At 32.1% G+C, this 27,375-nt stretch overlaps 1 protein-coding gene across 1 annotated transcript in view; it reads left to right on the top strand.

Annotated features, from left to right (window-relative positions):
* Positions 1 to 27,375, top strand: part of LOC140434507 (pancreatic triacylglycerol lipase-like) — a 118,670-nt gene that overhangs the window by 16,969 nt on the left and 74,326 nt on the right. Inside the window, exon 2 of the mRNA XM_072522829.1 lies at positions 11,109 to 11,377. Coding sequence (XP_072378930.1) covers positions 11,109 to 11,377 — 269 coding nt within the window. The remainder of the gene's footprint in view (positions 1 to 11,108; positions 11,378 to 27,375) is intronic.

Here is a 27,375-nt window from a genome sequence, read left to right as displayed (position 1 = left end):
CCCATGCACCAACTGAGGATAAGCCGGATAAAGAAAAAGAACAATTTTATGAACAACTGGAAAATATCATACAACATTGCCCTAGAAATGACGTAAAGGTCTTAATAGGAGATTTTAATGCAAAGATAGGTATGGAGAGGGAATACATGCCAACCATTGGAATTCACAGTTTACATGATGAGTCAAACAACAACGGAACTCGACTAATATACTTAGCCTCCTCAATGAACATGGTGATTGCCAGCACATGCTTCACCACAAAGATATACATAAGGGAACATGGAAAAGTCTAGATTGGAATACAGTAAACATAATCGACCATGTGGTGGTTGACGCAAGACACTTTAGCGATGTGATAGACGTACGTGCAAAACGCGGGGCGAACATAGACACGGACCATTACCTACTACAAGCTAAACTAAGAGCTAGAATCTCCAATGCAAAGAAAGAAAAATGAGTTAAAGAGGAAAGGTTTAAAGTAGAAGCGTTGAAGAACCCTGAGATAGCTAAGAGAATCGAGGAGTCTCGAAAGCAAGCTGGAAGGCTGCACGGATGTTACAGTTGAAGATATTAATTAAACTATTGGAGGCGATGTAGAGCCATATTGAAAGAAGTGACAACTGAAGTTATCGGAAAGCAAAAACGTAAGAAATTAAGGTCAGAATGGTACGATGAGGAATGTGCACAAGCAACGAAAAACAAAGAAAAAATCAGGCATATAAAAGACTCCAAGGGCGAAGAACAAGACAAGCAGAGGAAGAGTATAGGCAGCTGAGACGAGAAGAAAAACTAATATTTAAAAAAAAAGAAGAAAGAGCATATAGAGAGCCAACTAAAAGAACTAGAGAATTATAAGGCACAAGCAGAAACGCAAAAGTTCTACAAGAGGATTATCCAGAACAGGAAAGAATTCAAACCTAGATTATCATTCGTTAGAAATAGAACAGGGGAGATCATTGGTGACCAGGACCAGATACTAGAAAGATGGGCAGAAAACTTCGAGGAAATGCTAAATATAAGAGGTGAGACAGGGCTCTACGAATCAAAAATCCAACTCGAGGACATTGACGATGAAAGAGAGAAAGTTAACATCCCAACAGAGGTAGAAGTCATCCAACCTATACAAAAATTGAAAGAAAACAAAGCTCCTGGGGCAGATGGCATTCCTTTAGAACTTTTAAAGCATGGCAAAAAAAAACCTAACATATTGTGGATGTAGACTGGTAGAACTCATCTGGAAGCAAATAAAGTTGCCAGAAGACTGGAATGTATGTATAATTGTACCTATCCACAAGAAAGGAGATCAAACAATATGTGACAACTACAGAGGAATAACCCTCCTAAACGTAACATACAAAATATTGGAATATATTCTTTACGACCGAATATCGGGATATTGTGAAAACATAATAGGTAAATATATCAGTGTGGGTTTCGTAAAGAAAGATCAACGACCGATCAAATATTCCTTCTAAGGCAAGCTCTGGAAAAAACGAAGGTCTTCCTATGCGAAGAATAGGAGAGAATGGAGACTTATCCTTGAGCAGGCCAAGACCTACCATGGGTTGTGAAGCTAATGATGATGATGAATACAAAGCTTTTGCTAAAAGCTACTAAGTTTTGCACATTTCCACAGCCCAGAGTCACTGAAAGTATTTTTGTTTGAGTTTATTTTAATGTCCATTTTCTCTCCTACTTCGTGAATCAGAATTACATTAATTTAACTACAAAGTTGTACCAATATATCTACTCGTTCGTTACTTTATTCCAAGTCAAAAGGTCCCTTGACTTCTTCTACTGCTCACTTTCCTACCTTAGCATTATCTAAAGTCACCAATAATAATTTTTATTTCATTAGATTTTATGGCATTCCGTAGTTGTTCATAGAACTGTGATTATGACGAATTACCCTTTTATTATCGGAAAATAATTAAACTAACACTAAATAGCACTTTCTCATAGATTATCAATATAGAACAAATCTATAATATTTAATGAACTTAGAAATAATTGCTTCCTACTTATAAAATCACTCTTTTTTTTTTAAATAGTCCCTTATCTATCATATATCAACTACACAGTAGAATCAATTAGATGTTTCCATATATTATTGAAATTCAAGAAGTTTCTAAAACATCCGCAAGCCTTAAGCAATTTTCAAGTTCATCAATGACATCTATTGCTTTTTAATAATATAATTAATTTAGTTAAAACACCTTTCTTTTTTCGTTTTCTTTTATTTTATTGCTTAAATGTTTGAAATTTTTGTATTTCTTATAATAATTTAAATTACTTTGTTGGGTTTTTGTACCAAGAATATTTTAATGGCTTGTCGTTATACCAAAAATAGAGAAAATTTTACCTGTTGCGGATAGAATTGAACATTTGTTCTAAAAAATCACTTTAAAAACTACAATACTGTTACAAGGAACTACAATGCTACTACATTAGAACTACAATGCCAAAACTAACGAAAGACAATTACAATGCTTCACAATACTATTTTTTGAAAAGTTGTAATTTTTTTAAAGAATACTATGCAAATGAGTTCAAGCAATTTTATTTAGCACATATTTTAGTTACTCTAGTAGCAACTATGTCCCTAATCTTAAAACTCAATCTTACATTATCTTTCATGACGTTAACTTAATATAAAGTAATTAAATAGAATACTGTCATCTATGCTGTGGAATTTATCAAACTAAAAAACAAATATTTATAAACGTCAAAATAAAACTACAATTTGTTAAGCTTAATCTGCCATTGACCTTATTGAAAGAGGTAAACCTTTTATTTTTTTGCCTTAGATCTTAAATCATAGTTACAGGCGCGTTTTAAGAGAACTATGCGATACTACACAGGGAAAGCCAGACAATGTCGCAAAAACAAACGACTCCACAGAAGGACAAATTTTTTGTTCTTTTAGTTCTTAGGTACTTTACAATAACCGCCAGAAAATTATTTAATATTCCTAAAACAGCAAACTAAATTGAATAGTTATGACTAGGCTGAGCCGGTATTGATGTCAGTATTGATCTTTAAAATTATGTCGATAAGGTTTTAAATAAAAAAAACTTTATATTTAACAATACTACAATATATTGTACCGTTTTTAAATAAAACGAGCGGTTCTCAATTTATATAAATATATTTATTTATAAGTTTACAACACGAAAATATCTTATCAACTGACTTAGCTAATATCGGAGCTACTTATATATAAAAGTTATTATGTACTAGAATATTCTGGAGTAGTTCACTTCTAATTCGTTTGTTTGACGCGTCAATCTCCCCCGTGCTCGATACATCTCTGAAAGCTTCTCGTCGTCTCTAGAGATGCAACCGTTATATGGTCTACGTCGAATGCATGTTCGTAACACTGCTCCCCTCTTAGATCTGAGCGTCCCGATCAGCAACTCTATATGTAGGCCCAGGATGGCGGAATCTACAGGACTCTCCAGCTCTGCATGAACCTCTCAGAAATAAATAACAGTCTACTCTCTTTGAAGGAGACGATCTCTTCGAACTCATGTAACACACAGTAATTCGTACGCCGGTTTCTCGGAAGATCACTTCAAGCATGCTTCTGACAATCTTCCAATCCAGATTTTCTAGTGCATGGCCTATCTTGGGTAAGGTCAAATTCTCTTGATGTCATAATTGCACACGATTTTCTTCAAATTAGTTAGAGCCCGCCACATATCCTCGTAGCTTGCCCTGTCTGTATACGATTTTCTGATCATCATATACAGCAAAGATCGAGGACCATCTTCTAATCTCAGTACTCTTCCAACTTTAGACTGCTGATTTTTTAACTCGTCCAAACGACCGAACTTCTTATAAAATACGGATGAGATTCCTTTAGTCATCTCATGATCTTGGGCAACACAGTGGGCTAGAGAGACGTTATGCGAAACACTAAAAGGATTCTACTGAACTTCTGTGGTCACGCCGAATCTAGCACTCTTTCTCTCTGCGTAATTTGACATAAATTCATTAAAGCTTGGTCGCCGGTCATCTTTAATCTCATGTTGAAAGGTTCGTGCTTCTTCTGTTTTATTTGAGCCAGCATATGGTGCAAGACGGTGTATGTGAGCTATTTTTGGTTTATCTTTCGGCAACTTCTTAATTCGGTATATTACGTCATTTATTCTCTTTTTAATTTCATATGGACCTTCCCATTGTCTTTCCAGTTTAGGAGACAAGCCTCGACGACGTTGTGGATTATAAAGCCAAACAAGATCACCTACTTCAAAGCTTTCATTGCTGCATCGAGAATCATATTGATCTTTCATTCTGTCACTGTCACTTCATTTTTAACTTTAGGTGGTCGACATATTCTTCGCTTGCATGTTCTTTGGAAGGTCTGCAGCCAAACTCTTGGAGTCTGGCCTGAAGTTTCATTCACGGCAATAGAAACCATTCCGTCAATTCTTATCGGTACAGGTGAGTCACAAGTAAGATAGACTTACCACTTAATGAGGGGAGTTTTGTCCAAACATATTTGTACGGCATAATGCCGTATAAAAATATTAATACCCGGAGCAGGAAATTTTTTTTAATTTTCGCTAATGTTTGTATTTTGAGAATGATTTCCGAAGTGGGAATTGAAACGTCAATAAACTTACTTTAACCCTTAATTGTGGCTTATTCCCAATTAAATAGTAATTCCAGTTTTTTGGTTTCTGCTGGAGCGGATCTTCGTATCGCTCACAACTCTTGCAAGCTGTGGTTCGCAGTTTCTTCCTTTTCTGAATCCGAATTGGTCTTCTTGGACGATTCTTCCTCTTTCTGCATGTTTTGTCAGTCTTTTGTAGATGATCTTCTCCAATATTTTTCCTAATGACTCCAGTAGGGATATTGGCCTGTAGTTTTCCGGTCTTCTTCCATCTTTTCTTGGTTTTAGTAGAGGGATGATTTTTGCATGTTTCGGAAAATGCGCTTTTTCTAGGCAAAATCTGAAAATGTAGTGTAGTTGCACTATCATTTACTTCGGCAGTTCCTTGAGTGCGATGTTGTGGATGACTTCCGATCCTGGTGCTCTGTTTCTTTTTAGTCTTCAGATGATTTTAGCAACTTCCATGTTGGATTTAGGTGGTCTTCCTTTGGATCTTTTGTTGATAACCATTTTAAGTGCACTTTTTACTTTTCGTCTACTAACTGTCATTAGTCATAATTATTCGTTACCGTATCGCGTGAACGTTTCTTCAAGACAATCTAGAATATACTGCGGTTCCAGATGGACGCTGTCTAAGGCTATGGCTCCACGAGCGACAGATTGTCGCTAGCAGTAGCAGTAAAATTACGGCGGCAGTGAAGCAGTAAAATCATGGCTCCACGAGCGACAGTTTACAGCGCGCATATCGCCGCGTCTTGGTCTTGTAGTGGCTCCATGAGCGTTAATATGACGCAGCTACAATCAGTGGTATCTTGTCCGTTTATATAATGTCCGTGTATATAGCAGACAAAAAAAATAAATAAATAAGTAAAATAAATTCACACCGATAACACAATAATATAGTATGGATAATCTATCATTTCAACAAAAACTTGCTTTAATATTGGCATTGTGTCGTCGACGTAGGGTTAAAAAACAACGGAAATGGTAGATTCACCCTGTTCTATTGCCTAGACAGACAGTGGAAAAATTTTTTCTTTTACACAACAAATTAAAAGAATATCCTAACAAGATTTTTGAATATTACAGGATGTCAGTGTCTTCTTTTAATTTTTAATTATGTGAAATAGAAGATGTCATACGAAAACAGGATACATCAATGCGTGATAGCCTAAGCCCAGAAGAAAAATTAGCATTTACCTACCTTAAAGTAAGATTTCAAATTACATATTTTATAATCCTATACATGTATCTCCCTAAAAATAAAAAAAAACAAAATATTTAACTATTTAATTTTCATTAGAATAAAAAGGGGCCGCCACCACTTCTTACCTCTGCGTATTCTGTAATTAGCTACTGCCTTATCAAGTAGATCGACGGCTCCCATATGTCGATTATATTCAGTTATCATATTGGGTTGATGTAATGAATCTTCCTTTTCCAATATCTAACTTGCTTTTTTATGTTACAATAATTTAAAAAATTCTGATGCGATATAAAATCTGCTTTGTTGCAATCTTTTATATATGAATCACGCCAAGCTATCGAAAACGAAACATTAGTACTGAAGGATAATAAAATTTTACTATAAACAATAATTATTAAAATTTGATTTATACGACATGATTAGACAACCACTTATATAGAAATGAATCACCAGTTCGAAGAAGGAAATCCAAAAAATAGATTTTCGGGTAATCAATAAAAACTGTTTATTTTCTCTATTCAACTTTTTCTTGTTTAATAATGGCATCTATTATAAAGTACAGTTTGATACGGTTAATTGGGATTGAAAAAAAGAACCATCCATTGATTTTTGTTATCTAGAATACCGATAAAGAAAATATTGGATTTATTTCTTTCTAGAACTTATAATTTTTTGTTATGATTTGAGACAAAAAATTGTATGAAAAAACTTTAAAGTAATTTATAAAAACAAAGTAACAACTTAACAAACATAGAGAAATAAAAAAAAAACAAGAACAAAAATATCCGATTAAATGGCAATTACCGCTACAAACGACAAATTACTGCTAGTTGAGTCAAAAACCCGCTGCAAATTACTGGTAAAAAATAGGTCCGGATCTATTCGAACGCGACATGACCTTGACGACGCGTCTCGGTCTCGAAACGAAGCGACAATCTACAGCGCGTGGAGTCACCCAGTATCACTGCTGTTGTTTTCATTTATCAAGCTACATTTTACTGCTACTGCTAGCGACAATCTATCGCTCGTGGAGCCATGGCCTAAGACGAAATCCTGATTTCTATTTGCAAAAAAACTCGAGTAGAATATAGCTTTTCTTCTAACCAATCAATGATTTTTCGATGTAAGGTTTCACGGTTTAGTTTTAAATCATTCCATTTGATTTCTGTGATCTGTTTAATGACATCTTACATCATTATTTACTTTTTCAAATGTAAAAAAAAAATTAAAAAGCAAAACAATACAATTTTGTATCTAATTTTAAAATTTAACATAATTCAAACTTTTTTCTTATATTTTATAATTGTATTGCTTATTGCTTAGGTTAAGGTCGAGTAACGGATATTAATAACTATACGATGTTGTAAATTCTTGTGCATGGTCAGTTTTGTAATTTTATTTTCAACTTACGTAATATAGAAACACTAAAATGTAAAAACCTACTAAATTAATTACTAGTTATTATTTACAAAGCAAAGCGAATTCAGCATGATATCATTAATGATGCTTATTCATAAATGATTAATGAATGTAAGTAATTAGTGCTTTTAACGTTGATATTATGTTATTGTCTTTTTCACTTCATATTATATTCTTTACTGAAAATTTATTCTTTTCTGGTACTATTTAATAGACAGTACTATCAGATTTTCATTTTTTATCACAACTTTGTTGCAATAATGTTTCAATACTTCTGCCATTACGATGGTTAGATACCATTAATTATTAACCCTTTTAGTTTCAGACTATTTTCCTCAAAATGTCAAACAATTTCATATTTCTTATTTTGTAACAGAACTAGTAGATCATAATATTTCTGGTAGAAGAAGTTACACGTGTAGAAATATTGACTGATTAAGGAAACTTAATGTTCAATTATTTGGAAATCACTAAAGTGAATATCGAAGTTTAATACCATTGTCTGTCTGACATGTACTTGTCTGGAATAAAATTGTCATTATTAATTGGTATTAGAATGGTTTTCCAATAAGTTTCCAAATTGTTAAATTTTTTCTGGTTGATGTCAACTATCGTGGTGTACTTTGGAATGCTGCAATTGAACTCATCATTTCTATTAGTGCCTTTTCTTATAGATATCGAAATATTTGCAAACATTTGGTCCGATTTAACCACCACAAGTCAATGTGCAGTGCCAAATCTGGGCCCTTATCATCTAGTTTCTGTTAAAAGGGCTGCCTTTCAAGAAAGTTTACTTTTTGGGCATATCTTACTTACTTACTTAATAAGTAGACCCATTTGTACCTTTCGAACTAGCTCTTAACGAACTTTCTCCATTCCTTCCTACTGGATGCCATCTGTATTGCTTTCTGCCAAGACTTACCCTTACTCTGCAGTATCTGCGAGATGTCACTGTTCCATTCTTTAATGGGTCTTCCTCTTCTATTCTTCCCTATTGGTTTGGCGTCCCACACTCTTTTTACTTGTCTATTCTTGTCTATTTGGGTTAGATGTCCGAACCATGCCAATTTTTCTCCTTGATTGAGTCGAGTATTGGTTTGATTTTGAGTCTTTCTCTTATTTCTTCATTTCTGATTCTATCAGTTCTTTTTATTCCGATCGTTCTTCTGAGGTATTTTATCTCTGCTTGCCTGAATTTTACTCTGATGTATTTTGTTTAATATCCAATTTTCTGCTTCATATGTCACTGTAGGTCTATATATTGTTTTGTATATTGTCATCTTGGTCTTTATTGATATTTCTTTGTTATTAAGGAAACCTCTATTTAGTGCTTGGAATAGTTTTCCTGTGTATTCCATTCTGTTGTTAAGATCGTCCCCGGTGTCTCCTTTGTTGTTGAATATTGTTCCTAAGTATTTATATGAATTGGTCTGTATTATTTTTTCTTGGTCTATCATTACTTCTATTTGATCTTTCATCCCTTTTTTCCTTAATATTTTCATGATCTGAGTCTTCTCTTTGTTAACGTTTAAGTTATATTTGCTTGCTTCTAGGAATAGGGCATATCTTTTAGGGCATATACGATCTTAAAAGAAATATCCATCACATGCTTTGTGTTTAGTCTCTTACAAGCAAACAATTGTTGATAAAATATGTAGCGTTAGCTAATGAAATCTGGAAAATATTCGTCTTTGTAAAAAAAAAGGTAATAAAACCATTATAAATAGCTGTCATGACAGAAGCCACATCAGTTTTCATTGTCATTGTCACACTAATTTATACAAACGTAGCTTAATATTGCTTATTAATATTTCCTGTTAAGAAAATCATACTTAGTAGTTCTTCTTTCGTCTAGAAATATTTAAAATCCATCTGAATAAAACTAAGTATATGTGCAGTCAGTGATGTCTGACGACTCTTCAAATTGGAGAGAAAAACAACGAGGCGAACGACACATTGTAGTTTTTTGTTTATGTTTTCACTCATCCTTTCTATACGGCGCATCACAGTATACGTACATGTATACAGATGAAGTGAAAATGTGAAAATAAAACAAAACATATAAATTTCATGTATTCGTTCTCGACTTTGTTCCAGGCAGTTGGCCAAAAAAAAATTTTAAAGAATTATAAAAATCAAATACTCGAATGAACTGCTGGATTCTGAACTATATCTACGCAAATAGGTTGTCTCTCCCATATCACATTTAACAGAGAACGATATCGGCAGTCCCAACTTGCGTAAAGGAGGGAATCTGAACTAAATAGGGGTCCTTCAGTACTCTGCGCATGACAGACTCGGCGGGGGAGTCCTCAACCCCGGCACGGTGCATCCCAACGGCTGATAGGGAAATTCCTGTAGATGTGCAGGACCGGTACGAATAAAGCTTAGCCAAATAAGTACTCGTGGATCAACTGAGGATATGACACAGGTCAGCAGCGGTCACAGTGTTACTAGTGGTCCGTGGCTGAGGAATACAATTCCTGGCAGGTGCGGTACCACAAAGTCGCAGGCGGCCATGAAGTTGATTTAACCGGCTGTGATACTGCGAACACTCACCAACTCGTCTGGAGACATCGGTTTCTTTGTCCATAAAAATCACGCGATTAGGATAATAAACCTCCAAAGTATATCATCTAGAGTGGCATATCCTATTCTGAAGTTAAACAGTATATCAACTTAAAATTATCCAAGTATACGGTCCAACAACAGACCACACAGACGAAGAAATCGAAATATTTTATGACGATATATCTACTGCCTGTACCTGATAATAGTCTCGATAAAGTATCGTGGATTTTATTGATCATGTGTGAACTGGTTTTATTAACAAGTTTGTGTTTACCTTTCTGATCACTTTTGCATGTATTTTGTATAGCATGTTTTATTGCATATCCCATAACCGCTGGCGGGATATCTAGCGTCTGTAATAAAAACTTAGGGGACACTGCAAGTATTTTATTGTCAAAACTTATAAAGTACGTATCGGAATTGTGTCATCTGCTATACTCTGCTTCTGTTTTTCCTCGCAGTATACCTACCTTTTTGACAAACGATAATAATCGATTTCTCTGCTTTACATAATTACCAAGCCCCAGTAAAAATTCTTTTTATAGGGATCTTCTTTTACTGATCTAACTTTGCCGAAGTTGTACTCTCATTTTTTAGTTTCTCTTTTGTTGGGTTTTTTCTTTTTCCTCATTCCTGATTTTCCAACAAAGAGACAGGTTCATCGGGATGGTTTGTATCTGTGTCCAAATTAGATGAGGAGTAATATTCTGGGTCACTATAAAAGGATTTGTCGGAATTGAATTTGTTTGGCATGCCTTTTCGAATTAATATTTTTGTTTTATTTTGCTTTTGCAATGCGTCCCTTTTTTTGGTAAGTTCAAGTGTGTCCTCATTTTCTGATGAAGTCTAGTCATAATCTACGGGTTTTGGAAATACGTACATTACACATTTTTATTTTATTAATCGACTGATTGACTAATTGTTCAGTAATTAACAGATGAATTTTTTGTTAAACCACATTCCTTTCGAATTGAACACCCGCTGTCCCATTTGTGCTGTCAGGTTTTATTGGTACATTTGTTTCGTCTTGCATAATATGGTTACGATCATTTTCACAAGGACTCGAATTGTTAGAAGATAATAAATCAGATTGATCTATTTGGATTACTTCTTCATTTACTAGAAATAATGGATATGGACCCATATTATTCTTTAAAAACTTTTGGGAACGACTCTGCCGATTTGTAAAATAAAGTATGTACTAGACACATACTATTTAATAATGAAACAAAATAAATATTTAAAACAATAAAGAGTATTAAATTTTAGTAAATCCTCTTTTTATTATTACAGATGTAGTGGGCTGTTTCAATTTACCCCACAAAAATTCGCCACTGCAGAAAACACCAGAAAGTCCAGAACTTCTTAAAACTAAGTTTTATCTGTATACTAGAAGCACAGATTTTACTGAGCCAGAAGTTCTATATTACGATGATAATGACCAATCCCTAAATGGTTCAACCTTTAGAATATCTGGTCCGTTAAAGGTGGTTGTTCATGGATACATGAGTAAGTGGAATGAAAAAGCTGCAATGATTATTACGAATTCATATTTAAAAATGGTAAGTTTTAAAATTTGTTTTTGGTATACGTTCCTGAGAAATATAAATACGTAAACATTTTCGTAGCTTCTGATACATATTTTTGTAATGTATTTTGAAGAAGCATATCACAAAATTTACGACTTATATTATTTCCGCATCCACAAGTGTAAACACAATACATTTAATGAAAATTTTATATAATTTTTCTCATTCTAGGTGTACTAATGACCTGATACTACTCTTATTTTTAATACCTCGAATTGATTAAAATCGAAAATATGTTGATCACTAAAACACGGATTTATAGGCAACAAAAATTGAAGAAAAAGCCGCCTATATAGGCAAAGATTTTTATTAAAAAAGGCAGAAATATTAACATTTAGGCAAAATATAGGCAATAAAGAAATATAACTTATTATTTATTGTACAAAGTGAATTAACGTAATAGTAACTTAAGGCAGGTATATTTACACATCATAATCATAACATTAGTATAAATAAACTAGTAACTAAATAACTGTAAATTAATAATTAAACATTGTAATTACTTAAAATTTTATCATTAATAGAAACAACTAAATGTTTTTCAATATTTTCGGTCTTAAAACTATGTCTTCGATCACTTAAAATTAATTTGTACATTGAAAACGAACGTTCGACATCGACAGATGTAATTGGAGCATATTTCAGAGCGGATAATAAATGTGGCATAATTTGAAATTCCTCGGAAAATGTCCCATTCAAAACTTTAGCAACATTAGATAAAAACGAAAAACCTTCATTTTTGTCGAAAACATATTTCATTTTTTTTGACCGTTACTTCCAGGTGCCGATTTAATTTTCGTCTTTAAATTATCTATTAATTTTACTGACTTACATAAATTTATTTCTTGTTTTTCTAATAAGGTAATTGTGGTAACTATTAATTTATAATTGTCATTGATATAAGCGAGTTCCTGTTTCAATTTTGGATTTTTAAATATTTTTTTTGCTTCTCGAATGGCGGAAATATCATCATCAAATTCTGACATTACTAATTCTATTTCATTGTAGTGTTCAAAGTAAAAAAACTGCTTCGGGCAAGGTTCCCCACCTTGTAATTGCTGGTTTAGGTGGCAAAGGGACACCGGGAAGTCTTTCTTTATATATTTGCACCCTCAACGGAGCCTTTACAAAAACTTTTTTCATAAAATTTATAAAATTATTTACCAGCGGAAACAGATTTCTTATTTCTTCAGCAATTCTATTAACCCCGTGAGCTACACAAGTGCAATGAATTAAATTAGGATAAAAAATCTTTAAATTAACAAATCTTTTAACATATCTTTAAATTAACATTAAAATTAAAATTAAAATTAAAATTAAAATTAAAATTAAAATTAAAATTAGAATTAAAATTAAAATTAAAATTAAAATTAAAATTAAAATTAAAATTAAAATTAAAATTAAAATTAAAATTAAAATTAAAATTAAAATTAAAATTAAAATTAAAATTAAAATTAAAATTAAAATTAAAATTAAAATTAAAATTAAAATTAAAATTAAAATTAAAATTAAAATTAAAATTAAAATTAAAATTAAAATTAAAATTAAAATTAAAATTAAAATTAAAATTAAAATTAAAATTAAAATTAAAATTAAAATTAAATTAAAATTAAAATTAAAATTAAAATTAAAATTAAAATTAAAATTAAAATTAAAATTAAAATTAAAATTAAAATTAAAATTAAAATTAAAATTAAAATTAAAATTAAAATTAAAATTAAAATTAAAATTAAAATTAAAATTAAAATTAAAATTAAAATTAAAATTAAAATTAAAATTAACATTAACTTTAAAATCTTTAAATTAACAGCAGCTTTTAACATATATGCCGCAGCATCTGAAAGCATTAAAACTATTATATTTACTGGTATAGCGTTGGGTAAAAAGAGGTTTGTTAAACTATCTTGTATAAATCGACTTATTGTTAAATTGTTTGTTTTTTCCAACTCTTTAACGGCAACTAAATAAGGTTTTCTCGCAAAGTTTTCGTTCAAAATTCCATTCATTAAGTTAGCTATATACCTGCCGCATACATCTGTCGTTTTTTGTCACATAACATTTTTCCACAGTATGTTTTCTCAATGTACTCTCGTCCGGTACCTAAGGATTTATTAAGATATTTTTCGAAAAAGCATTTAAAACTAGGGTTATTAACTTTATATAGAGGAATGTTGGATGCAATCATCATCTGGCATAAATCAAATTTAAATCTTCCTCCTTTTTTTTGAACTGCTTAAACTGCAGAGATATTTGGGCTAACTTAGAGGAATTTAATTTTTCCAAATTACGTTTATGAAGTGATGTTCCACAATGCTGGTCAATAACGTACTTTTTTCTACTTGAAATCTGAGAATTAAAAAAAAAATAATTAGAATTCTAAAACGCTTTAGAATTTAGTTATGTTGTGGGACGAGAAAAAAAGAGAAGAAATAAAACTTACCGATTTGCCGCATGGTTTACAAAATGCTCCATCTCCTTCTAGAGAAAGTTCCGAATAAGGTGCGATCCATAGCCTTAATTTAGATGTCATCTTTTCAGACAAATGTCTAAAACGTTTTAAAACGTGTTCTTTGCTTTTCGGTTTACGCAACAAAATTAAACTAGGATATAGCAATTTGTGACTAAACTCTGATACAGTAACTGACTGTACAACTGATAATAAACTAATAAAGCTTAGGGATTTCCAAATAGTTAACCCTCAAGTCTCGATCAGGTACATTTTCCTAGAAATCTGTTATATAAACAAACCATTGATATTTTATTATTGACCCAAAATTTTATTATAGAATGGTTTAGTAATAGAATAATATCATGGGTAGTACCATGAAATTTTAAAAAGGCACAAATAGGCGGAATTTACGAAAAAAGGCAAAAGGTGCAAAAAAACAATTATAATAGGCAAAATAGGCAAAAAAGGCATTTTGCCTATAATCCGAGCTTTATTGATCACATCCAAAATAATTATTAAAAACAATATAAAAATAGTAAAATCAAAAATATATCTAACAGTCGCTTGTCTCGATCGCGTACTCATTTTAAGGAACGACAGTGTATTTGCTGTCTCGGTCTCGCCTATCTGTCACCTGTCTCGGTCGCTTATTGCGAAATGCTGCCTTAAGAAACACACTATAAGCTGCATAGAGGTCCATTGTTAGTGAGTTAGTGGGGCTGCACATTATTATAAAGAAAAAGTGAGAATCATATAATAAAAACTACGAGAAACATGAATAACATAATGGTTAGATCAAAATATAGCAACGTCATAAATGCAATTAGGCGTTAATGAACAAAAAGAACACAAAACTTTGGCTACAAAGTGTACAGACCAAATCATACGAAACCTGGAACAGAGACGGATCTAAAATTGCAGAAGTGTCAACTCCAGGAATTTACAGTAGTGACAAAACTATTAATATTTTTATAACAGTAAGAGAAACGGCCTCAATATAAAGAGGGTTCACAAATATAGTGCCTCCATTATCCGAACGGCCTTTTTAAAATGATACAGTAATAAAAATAATCCCCTCTTATAAACCTTCTACTATTGAAAATTTTTAAATTATCAAAGGTTCTAAATTCTAAGAACTAATTGAAAATTAACAGATTGAAGATGAGCATATATATCAAAGGTGGAGTTGAAAGAAATACTAGGGGGAGACGGGTGGAGAATAAAAGTTTAACGAACTGTTGTAACCTCGGAAACCAGGCTAGAGAGGTCACCAATAGAGACACTACGAACGGGCTAGATGGTTGGTGAAGAGCGAGTCGAGGGTGCGAAACTAGCTTTTGGAACCGCGAATGAATCGAACAGAAGAAATAATAAAGATAAGACAAGATAAGATAGATTAGAAAAGAGACAGAGAAATAGATAACAACAGAGATAGGTCAAATTACCAAAGATAAGAGAAGATAAGTTAAAGGGCGCCACTTAACTTTTTAAGGTTAGAAGATGGAAATTAAGAAACCTTAGAAATGAAAAAAGAGAGAGATAATTAGGATCTGAGAGCAAATACAAGAAGATCAAACTACTTGAGATACAATAGAAGTATATATATATATATATATATATATATATATATATATATATATATATATATATATATAAATATATATATATATATATATATATATATATACACTTATAGATAAATTCCCAGAGAAAGAAATACGTCCAAACTCTTAGACGATACAACCAAAAGTCCGTCTAATCTCTTAGACTACCCAACGAAAAGTGATCCTCTCTTTCTCAAATTGGACAAATTATCCCCTAGAACAGAATCATCCCGACTTAAAGAACTCCCTCTGAACAAGAACCGACTCATTTTCATTTTCGGCGTAAACACATAAACGTAACGGTATTTATAAAAAAGGAAGCAAAAAGGCAAATAACAGTACCATAATGAGGGAAAGGGTCTCTTCGAAGTAAAGCTATTTGTAAGAAATTTAACAAATTATATTACTCTCTTCCTAGCGCTATAAAAAAAGGAGCCTAAATATTCTTTGTTCCTAAAAAATGTCGATTGCTCTTAAATTTCTAACAAAGCAGCCATCAAGTAATCTGCATGTTTCGGTACTTCTTTTAAGGAATAAAAAAGCTGAAAGATATAGGAAGAATAAGGTCTATAAAGAAACAAAATTCTAAAGTACCGTTACCTTCTCATAAAAGATTATATCGGCACCTCTCATTCGATTCGGCGAGGTGCAAAAGGTAGATTTTTTAATACATCCATTGGCGTATCTGGGGTAATTGCAAAGGGGTTTTAAAATTAATCTTAAAGTAATATATAGATCACGACATTGTTTTATTGACCATACAACACAATAGCAATCGCTATGATATGTTTCCACCTCTATATTCATTTCACAGTAGGTACGAATTGTCGTAATTGTAACATTGACATTAAAAATTTCAAACGAAGTTCTGAAAAAATAAACAAATAATTATTAAAATGCCTATTACGTTGTATACCGTCCAAGAAAAAGTGCAACCTGTAACATGGTATTTTCAGGGTCATTCGATACGCGAAGTAATTGATTTATTTATTGTTGCCTTCGAAAATAAAACCTCACCAAGTGTTACAACAGTTAAAAATACCATTAAACATTTTCAAACTTCGGGATGTGTAAACAGTTGTAAAAAGTGTCACGAAGGTAATGAACCACGTGTTAGATCTGTCGATGAGGAGCGTTAAAACAGGGATATTGATATTTGTGCTTTTGTGAACTTTGCAATAGTGTACAAATTGCTAGGGAAGTTAACGTGAATGCCCGAACTCTCCAGCGAGTTCTCAAAATGAATGGGTATCACTGTTTTAAGATACAACCAACACAAGAATTGTTTCCGGAAGATAACTTTAGGCGGATGGAGTTTTGTGAATTTAGGTTAGATAAACAAAATGAAAATGTACACTTTTTAAAAAATATTTTATTTTCTGACGAATCTTCATTTTCATTACATAAAAACACAATCCATTCGTTGCAAGGTATTATAACGAGTTCTTTTTTTCTCAAAGAAAACATTTATAGGCATCAGTTTGAAATGGCCACAAACCTAGTCGAATTAAGGGCAAAAATATTACATTTTTCTGCAAGCATTACACCAGCCCTACTCCAAAATATAAGACGAAATCTATATGACAGATTTGGTTACTGTTTAACACAAGAAGGTGGAATATTTGAGCCCTTAATTCATTAATCTACTTTCCTAATTTTTATTTTTTGTTAGGTATATTTTACGAAGTTTGTAGGTTCTTAATTAGGTAGTTCTTTTATGTTTAAGTTTGGAAGAATTTTATTGTTTTTGTTTTATTTAAAAGAACAAACGATTCTTATTCTGATTTTTTTCTTCTTTCTTGTCTTATTGTTATAAGCTTTGTCCATAAAATTTGTACAATTTTCAGTGACAATAAAGCATATTACTTATTTACTTACTTATTTATTTGTATTGTTATTAAAGCTAAAAAATAACCAAAAAATAAGTTTTAGAGCATTATAATAAATATACTCTAGAGATGGGATTGCAATAAATCTTAATTCCTATGGTCAACAAAACAATGTCCTTATCTGTATATTAATTAGTTACTAATCTATTTATAAAAAAATGTGTATATTATTTCACAAACGAATACGTTTCCTTTTAAAACACTCCATTCAAGTACTAATTATATATATAATACCTCTTAAAATGTTATTGGTTTTAGTTAAAAGCGTTCTAAAGCATATTATTTTCCCATGGGAACACATATTTCGAAGCAAAGTATACATCCCCTTCCCAAAAATGAATTAGCTAAGGCCGAATTTATATAAAGGCACTATCTCTTTTAATTTGTCAGTTGCCAGTTAATATTTGAATGTAAATATTCATTCAGACGTAAATATTTTTTTACTAAAAAAAAAGAAACTTACTATTTTGTGGTAAGTGGTTTACTGTTTGGTGTTAATTAATTGCGATGGTAAGAGATTCTTTTTTCGTTATTTATAGAGTCCCTCCCTCTGGCAATTCACTTGTTGCCGTTACTATTCACTCACAAGCTCCTGTTATCACGCCGAGGCCCTTTGTAATATTTTTGCCGAAGAGGAAAAATATCATATTTCAACCTCTTAAAGACCATCCTGTTTATTTCCAGGCCTACCCCTATCATCACAGTTCAACAAACTATAGTGAGCGAATATTTTATGATGATAATGCTTTTTTGTTAGGGACAGTAACTTTTTAAATTTTTTGTTTAGAGTTTATTTTGAGTATTTTGAGTATGTTACCAAATTAAGTAACATAATTTTGTAACGTAAACTCTAATTTCACTATTTGGGAGAGTGAGTCATCGTTTGAAGTCGTAGAAGTGGGGAAAGTCGTATGAAAATCCAGTGGCGTACACTCACTTTTATTTTAACGTTAATTATATTATATTGTTTACATATTATTGTTCAAAATAGGCCACAATATATTTATCTGCAGGTTTTTACTGAAGTTTCCATCTCTATATCCAAAGACCGTTTTCAAAGATATAAATTATAGTTATATTTATTTTATTTGTTTATTATTTTATATTTATATATTCTTATATTATTTTCTTTTCTTAACTTTAAAAACGGTCTCTGTACTAGAGATCGAAACGTCAGTAAAATAAACATGTAAACAGATGTATTGTGGCTTATTTCCAACATTCTCCCTAAAAATACGGAATGCCACAAGCAAAAATCCACAGAAAAATAAATATTGCTATCATTTGTATATTTGAAAACGATCTCTTTATATAGAGATCGAAACGTCAGTAAATTAAACATTTCAATTAAATATATTGTTACTTATTCCCAACATTATTTCTAAATATACAGAACGGCAAGCAAAAAGCCATAGAAAAATAAATAAAACTATCACTTGTATATTTGAAAACGATGTCTTTATATAGAGATCGAAAAATCAGTAAATTAAACCTATAAATAAATATTTTGTGGCTTATTCCATACAGTCTCCTAAAAATACAGAATGCCACAAACAAAAAGCTATAAAAAACAAGTAATTTTGCAGAAAGCTTACTGATGCCACCAGGCTGTCGCGGAAGTTACGCTAAAACGTCTTTTGACGTGACCCGTCCTTAAAGAGTTACACAATGAAATTTTTTTAAAACAAATTTTAAGACAGTTTCCACACCACCCGAGAGGTATGTCTTGTGGGGCGTCACTTCTTTTTAAATGGATGTTCGCCAAGAGCCATATTGTCCCATTAAATAAAATAAACAAAACACTTAAACAGTATAAAACAAAACAAAATAAAATCCTATAAAATAAAATAAAATTCTATAAAAACAAAATAAAAATAATTTTGGATGTAACAAAACATTGTACTATTCTATTTAAACACAAACACTATACACACTTACTATGTTCTTCTCGTTTTTTTTGTTTTTGGTTTTTTTATGCTGATGCCTACTAAACTATTAGAAAATATTATTCGCTGTCTAAATCTGAAGATGCAGTGCTGCTATCGCTGTCGATATCTTCACCTGGTGTAATTATAATTGGCTCTAGTAAAACTTTGACATGAGTGTCAAGTTCCCACATACGATATTCTTCTTTAATTATGTGGCCTATACATTTAGCCCATTTCTCTGGAGTTACATGGATAATTGCTTGAATCAAAAATTCCTTAACTTCGTTTAATTTGAGCGTTTTGTTATTGCGTGCTACTTTTCCTTTCACTTGCGCCCAGATAAGTTCAACGGGATTAAGTTCGCAATGATAAGGTGGTAGACGTAGAACTTTGACACCATAATCTTTTGCAGTTTCATCCACAACATATTTAAGATATTCACTTTTCCTTAACCGTGCAATGTCAAGTAGTTGAATTTTGAGCATTGATTCTTCGTATGCAATCCCCTTTTCTGTAAGCCATTCTTGAATTCTCCCTTTCCGCCATGCCGTCGTCGGTAATTGTTCTAGTCTGCGGCTATGATATGGCGCATTGTCCATAACAACCACAAACCCAGATTCCAATTTTGGTAAGATTCTCTTAAACCAGCGCTCAAATACTTCGGAAGTCATTTCTATATGATAATCACCTGTTTTTTTCGACTCAAATTGAAGCAAACCATCATCAAAGAACCCTGTACCACTTCCTATATGGGTGATGATTAAACGCCGTCCCTTTCCTGATGGAGCTTTTAATACTGTAGACCAGCCTTCTATAAATGCTTCGCGTTTACTCTTGACATTTAAATTTTGCCAAACTTTTCTAACTGTATGACCTTCGTTAATCCAGGTTTCATCCAAATAATATATTTTGCATCCAGTGCTGCGAATTTTTCGTATTTCTTCTAAATATTTTCTTCTCCATAGAATAATTTCATTTTTTTCTAATAGCATACTTTTTCTGTTGCGTTTTACATATCGAAAGTTCATTTCGCGCATGGTTCTGATTAAGACCCTATGAGATATCTTGGGTAAAGAGTCATCTTTTTTGAGCTCTTGAGAATTTTTTTTCAGTGTTGGAATTTCACTCCGAAAATAAAATGAATGAATTTTTCAACGTATAATATTCCTTGTCTCGTCATCGAAAACAATGCTTTTCCTACCTCTAGTTTTACCTTTTTCTTGCTTTTTATTTTCGGTTGTATTTTTAAGTACACGATAAATACAGCTAACGGATACTTTTGTTAAACTGCTACAAATGTCGACCGCTTAGCTAACATTTAATGCCATTTTTCTGCCGAAAATTCCTTCATAAACGTTTCGTATCATTACCTTCTCTTCGGACGTTAACATTTTCCGTCTCTTTTGCGGCTTTTCATTTTTGGAATCAACATCAGAATTTTGCTGTCTTCTCTTGGAACAACTCGGTTTTTCGTCCAACTCCAATAAAACTCAAACCAAATAATCACAGAATATAACTAAAAATTTACTATAAAATGACAAACTATAACACTCGTATTATCAATAACAAATTTTATCAATAACACAAACTTATCGCATAAAATATATTCACAAAATGCAACACATGCCCTACCCTTAGAAACGCCTATGTAAATGAACTATTGTTACTGGGCACTTGCTCGACAAAAACTAGTTTTACGGATTTCTGCGGGTCGGAATTCCGTCGATAATTCCAAAGTTGCCAAACGATTGAAAAATATTGTTTTAAAATATCGATTTTTATTTTATAATTTTAAATATGTAACGAAACGAAACATATAAATAAAATTTATTTAATTACAATTTTGTACTTAATTTTTACTATTGAAAAAATAATATTTTTTGGTATTTTTATGACGGTAATAATCGCTGCGTGGAAGAATACAGGTTTTGTATGACCATAATTACTACTTGTGAACAAGAATGGGCTACACTGTACGACAACTCCTGGTCAGTTTTTCTATAGAGAAGCACAAATAAATATACTACTTTAAAAATATTCTGTAATTTCTTATGAGGAAACGCAAATTGCAATCGAGAAAACAGGCAGTTTTCGAGGGCCGCTGTGTACATTTAAATTTGAGGATATTCTGCGTTTAAACTATGATATCACTCTTCTGAATTGAGGGTTTCTACTATAACTGTAAGTAAACGGAACAATGGCCATAATTCTCGTTCAGGTTGTAGTTAAAGATTCATTTGATTTTTATTTATTTTTTTTTAGAGATATTAAAGTATTGATTAAAGTATTTCCATATTGTCTATTATTTAAAGTATATAAATGACTACAATCTCTTTTAAAGTTTAAGATTTTTAATGACAATAGTGTGTCATTATGTTTTTATTAATAAAACTGTCTGAGCATTAATAAACAATTTTTATTGATTATTTTTTTACAAGTCGTGTCTTTTTTAAAGTTAAATAAACATTATTTTTTGAACGTATCATTTTATTTTTGAGTATAGACGATATAACGAGTAGATATAAATTATTTTAATTTTGTTGTAGAAGATATTATAATAATTTATTCTTACTCTACTCTATATACTCTAAATACTCAAAGTATTTTATTGAATATATAACCTTTTCTTGTAGCTTATGGTTAGATGTCAATTTTTATAGTTTTTTTGTCGATAATTTGATGATATGTTTTCGGACGTGTTTTTTGTATTTTTTTTGAGTTTTTGAGACAAATATTTATTTTGATTTATTTATTCTTGAGTTCCTTCAAAAGTTTCCGGTTACAACTTATCGCCGCCCATTTTGTTTTACAGTTTAGCTGCATTTAGTGCCTTTCTTTGTAAAACTGTTATATTTTGTTATCTAATTATTATCTATCGTTTATCTATCTATTTTAATCTACAATTTTTTTCCATCTATATCCTTACCCACCCCAATAAAGTTCCCTGACTAGAGCAACGTGGTCTTCGTTCAGTTTTATGTAAGAAAAGCTTTTTATTATTAACCTATTTTACATTACAATATGGTAATGGCCAAAAAAGGCTAGAACAGAAAATACAAATGAAGAATATCGAAAATGAAGGCAATGTAGAGACTAGCTGGAGAAAATTCATGAAAGATATTCTGGATGCTGCCCGAGAAGCACTTGGAACGAAAATAATAAACAAAAAGTGGTCAACGAAAACACCATGGTTTACACTAGAGGTTAAATAAAAATGTCACCAAAAAAAGAAAGCTTTCCTAAAATATAAGTCTGAAAAAACGAATGAATCAGAACAGAATGACAACAGAAACAAGTATGGCTCTTCATAAGACAACAAAGAAGCGAACTGAAAGAACTAGTTGAAATAGAACACATACAAGAGGATACATGGGTAGTAGATGAACAACACGGCCATGACTATCAGCATAGGGAAAACAATGTGTTAGAGAGAGACGTCAGTTCGTGACGGCCATGACTATCAGCATAGGGAAAGCAATGTGTTAGAGAGAGACGTCGCATTTCGTGACGTCCGAGCGCGGTGCGCGATCCTATTTTTAGGTGGGTCGTACGGTGCGCGAACCAGATGTGCGGTCGGTACCTTAATTTTTCACGCGTTGCATTGGGATCTCGTAGATATGAAGGGCGCGGCTGTTTAACAGACGTCAATGAAAGCGTTGGTGGCACAGAGAATTCTTCTGCCAAAGTTTAATAGTAACTTGCAATTCGTCTTCTTTCCCGTATAGTGCCTAACAGAACATGACATTCGACGCAGGACGTGACAGTCGACGCAGAATGTGACATTCGGCGTAAAATGTCACGTGAAATGACGTGACATTCCACGTGAAATAACGTGAATGGCCTGACATTCGACGTGAAATGTCAAATTCGACGCAGGACATGGCAACGCAAGGCGTCGCTTGACATAAAACGTGATATTCGACATAGGACATATTCAGTAGTAATATGAATCCCCTCGAAATTCATCTTGATGCTAATGAACGGTGGTATGTAGGAAATGGTAGAGCTCCTGATGGTGAAGTCAATTTTTTGGCTGTCCTAATGCATGAAATTGGTCATTCCCTCGGACTGGAACATAGTAATAGTGATTCGTCTATTATGTATGCTTGGTATCAACAAGATGTGCCAAGTTTTGGTGATGATGATAAAAAGGCAATGAGCATACTATATGGACAAACAGAACAACATTCGATACCAACAACAACACCAGTCACGCAAGCGCAAACAATTTCGCAAACCAGGAGCTATGTACCGAATACACCTGAACTAAAAAACGGGACCTATTTGCCGAAAACACCTGCAATAAAAAACATATGTCTAATTCAGTATCCCGATTTTATGTTTCTAGCCACATCTCCACAGTTTCCAAATTATCGAATGTACGTTGGGTCTGACAAATATTTATGGAAGTTTGATTTAAATGAAATGCGTCTTCCAAAACATCCAGAATTAATTACCGATTATCTCCCTAAGGAGTTGAGGTCTACGCAAGTTTCACATGTTTTTCAGAATTCCGAGGGACACTTAATAACTGTAAGCAATAATAGGTATTACGCTGCATCTTTCCCCAATTTAAAACTTCAAAAAAGTTTTACTTTTCCTTCTATACCTGCGAGAACCAAAATAAATGCCTTATTTCAAACAAACAGCGGTCAAACATATTTATTGTACAATGATAATTCATTCACTGAATTTAATGAAGCTGGAGATGTCTTAAACCGTGGTCCAATAAATTATCTATTCCCCGGAATACCTGATAAAATAACATCAGCATTCAGGTACACGGATGGGTTTATTTACTTTTTTCAAAACAATACCTATTATAAGTACAGCGAATACATACGTAAAGTTGTAGCAGCAGGAACGTTTAGTTGGGAACTTTTTGGAATACCCTGCCCTGAAGACGGTCTATTAAAACAATTAAAAACTTTGTTAAACAAAATTGTAATTATATACGAATAAAGAATGCTGTGTTCTTTCTTAGTGATAGTTCTTTTAATAAAAAATTATATTGTTTATCTTGTTTTATTTAAATTCCAAAATTCAAGTTAAACAAAATTGTAATTATATACGAATAAAGAATGCTGTGTTCTTTCTTAGTGATAGTTCTTTTAATAAAAAAATTATATTGTTTATCTTGTTTTATTTAAATTCCAAAATTCAAATGGTCTGCCGCGCCCTTCATATCTACGAGATCCCAATGCAACGCTTGAAAAATTAAGGTACCGACCGCACATCTGGTTCGCGCACCGTACGACGTGAAAAATTAAGGTACCGACCGCACATCTGGTTCGCGCACCGTACGACCCACCTAAAAATAGGATCGCGCACCGCGCTCGGACGTCGCCAGTACGTCACGAAATGTGACGTCTCTCTCTAACACATTGCTTTCCCTATGCTGATAGTCATGGCCGTCACGAACTGACGTCTCTCTCTAACACATTGTTTTCCCTATGCTGATAGTCATGGCCGTGTTGTTCATCTACTATGGGTGGCCTTCTTGACAGAAATGTTTAAAAAACAAAACGAAGAACCTTTACCAGAAACGTCAAATATAATAACTAAGGAAAATGCCGAAATCTCCCAAAACGATGTGAAAGAAGGAATAAAAAACAGAAAGTCACCAGGAGAAGATCAAATACCAAATGAACTCTTAAAATATGGAGGTGATCACCTTGTACAACAACTGCAACTTCTTATTAATAAAATAATCACCACAAACAGAATACCAGATGAATGGAGGAGAGCGATCATGGTGATGTTCTTCAAAAAAGGAGATAAGAAAGACCCCAATAATTATCGAGCAATAAATCTATTAAATACAACACTCAAATTGACAACAAGAATAATAGCGACAAAAATAAACGAACGAATATCTCTGCAATAGGAACAGCAAGGATTTCGGACAGGAAGATCATGCACGTATGCAGTTTTTGTAATAAGACAAATAAAAGAAAAGTCGCTGGAATACAACAAACCAGCATATATGTGTCTGATAGATTTGAAGAAAGCGTTTGATATAGTGAGAATTTGGGACGCGATACATTTATTATATGAAAAGGGAATATCACTGGATTTAGTAAAAACCATTGAGAATATATATATATATATATATATATATATATATATATATATATATATATATATATATATATATATATATATATATATATATATAGAGAGAAAAGGAGTACGACCGTCAATCCAATATAAACTAAGGTACACTCGAAGAGTGGTGGGTTTTTCGGTCAAAGTGGAGAAATAAAAGACAAAGACGATGGCTACTTCATCTATTTATTGAAGACGTTTCGCTTTCTGCTCAGAAAGCATCATCAGTTCATCTAAAAAGAACAATATGAAACCAAACATCCATAGAGAAGTTATAACCAAAGTGTGTTACCTTACAAAGACATGTAGCAGTCAGTGATGTTAAAAATATGAAAAAGCTTACAAAGCTGGACATTCAGAGTTAACGTTGTATATAACAATTAATTGAAACTAGGTAAAGTTTGCAATTTGACAAAATTAGCACAGCAAAAGAACATGTGATAAAAATACATGTATATATAAAAAAAAATTTTATAAAAACTTAGTAAAAAACATTAAGGTTTATTTTAAAGTGTAAAGAACTAGAAAGATCATTAGATTGCACTTCCAACAAATTTATTTAAAAATTATATTTTAATTTTAACTTTAGGTAACATTATAAGTTATTAAAGATTAATAGTAATAAAGAAAAAAAATGAAGTTACCAGTCTTTAGCTTACTGAGGCTCGTTGGTAAATGAATTTAAAGGTTTGACACCCACGCACAACAGTAAGCTAAAGACTGGTAACTTCATTTTTTTCTTTATTACTATTAATCTTTAATAACTTATAATGTTACCTAAAGTTAAAATTAAAATATAATTTTTAAATAAATTTGTTGGAAGTGCAATCTAATGATCTTTCTAGTTCTTTACACTTTAAAATAAACCTTAATGTTTTTTACTAAGTTTTTATAAAATTTTTTTTTATATATACATGTATTTTTATCACATGTTCTTTTGCTGTGCTAATTTTGTCAAATTGCAAACTTTACCTAGTTTCAATTAATTGTTATATACAACGTTAACTCTGAATGTCCAGCTTTGTAAGCTTTTTCATATTTTTAACATCACTGACTGCTACATGTCTTTGTAAGGTAACACACTTTGGTTATAACTTCTCTATGGATGTTTGGTTTCATATTGTTCTTTTTAGATGAACTGATGATGCTTTCTGAGCAGAAAGCGAAACGTCTTCAATAAATAGATGAAGTAGCCATCGTCTTTGTCTTTTATTTCTCCACTTTGACCGAAAAACCCACCACTCTTCGAGTGTACCTTAGTTTATATATATATATATATATATATATATATATATATATATATATATATATATATAAAGATAACATAGCTATGGTAAGCTGTAAAGGAAAACTATCGCAACCTATCAAATATGAAAATGGCATTAGACAAGGAGATTCGCTGAGCCCATTAATATTTAATCTGATAATGGATGAAATCATAAGGAAAGTTAAAAAAAGAAGAGGATATAGAATGGAAGAAAAGGAAATAAGGATAATATGCTACGCCGACGACGCCATAATAACAGCCGAAAATGAAGATGACCTACAAAAATTAATTAAAGAATTCGAAGATACGGCGCACATATACAACATGGAGATCTCAACAGAAAAAAAAAAACTAAAGCGATAGTGATATCAGCGGAACCGAGACGATGTAAACTAGTTGTAAATAACAAAATAATAGAACAAGTGATGGAAACTGAATACTTGGGAATAAAACGGTCAAGCTAAAGAAAAGTGGAAGAAGAAGTACAAAAACAAGTGAACATGGCAAACAGAGCATCAGGATGTCTCAACAACACAATCTGGAGAAACAAATACCTCACAACGGAAACGAAAACCAGGATATATAAATCAACAATAAGACCGATAATGACGTACACAGCGGAAACAAGAGCAGATACGGCGAAAACACAAAGACTACTGGAAACAACACAAATGAAAGTCTTACGAAAAATAACAAACCAAACTCTAAGAGACAAAGTAAGAAGTG

The sequence above is a fragment of the Diabrotica undecimpunctata genome, chromosome 2 (assembly GCF_040954645.1).
Source record: "Diabrotica undecimpunctata isolate CICGRU chromosome 2, icDiaUnde3, whole genome shotgun sequence".
Lineage (NCBI taxonomy): Eukaryota > Metazoa > Arthropoda > Insecta > Coleoptera > Chrysomelidae > Diabrotica > Diabrotica undecimpunctata.
The sequence above is the reverse complement of the archived record's forward strand: the minus strand, read 5'-3'. Positions and strand labels throughout refer to the sequence as shown.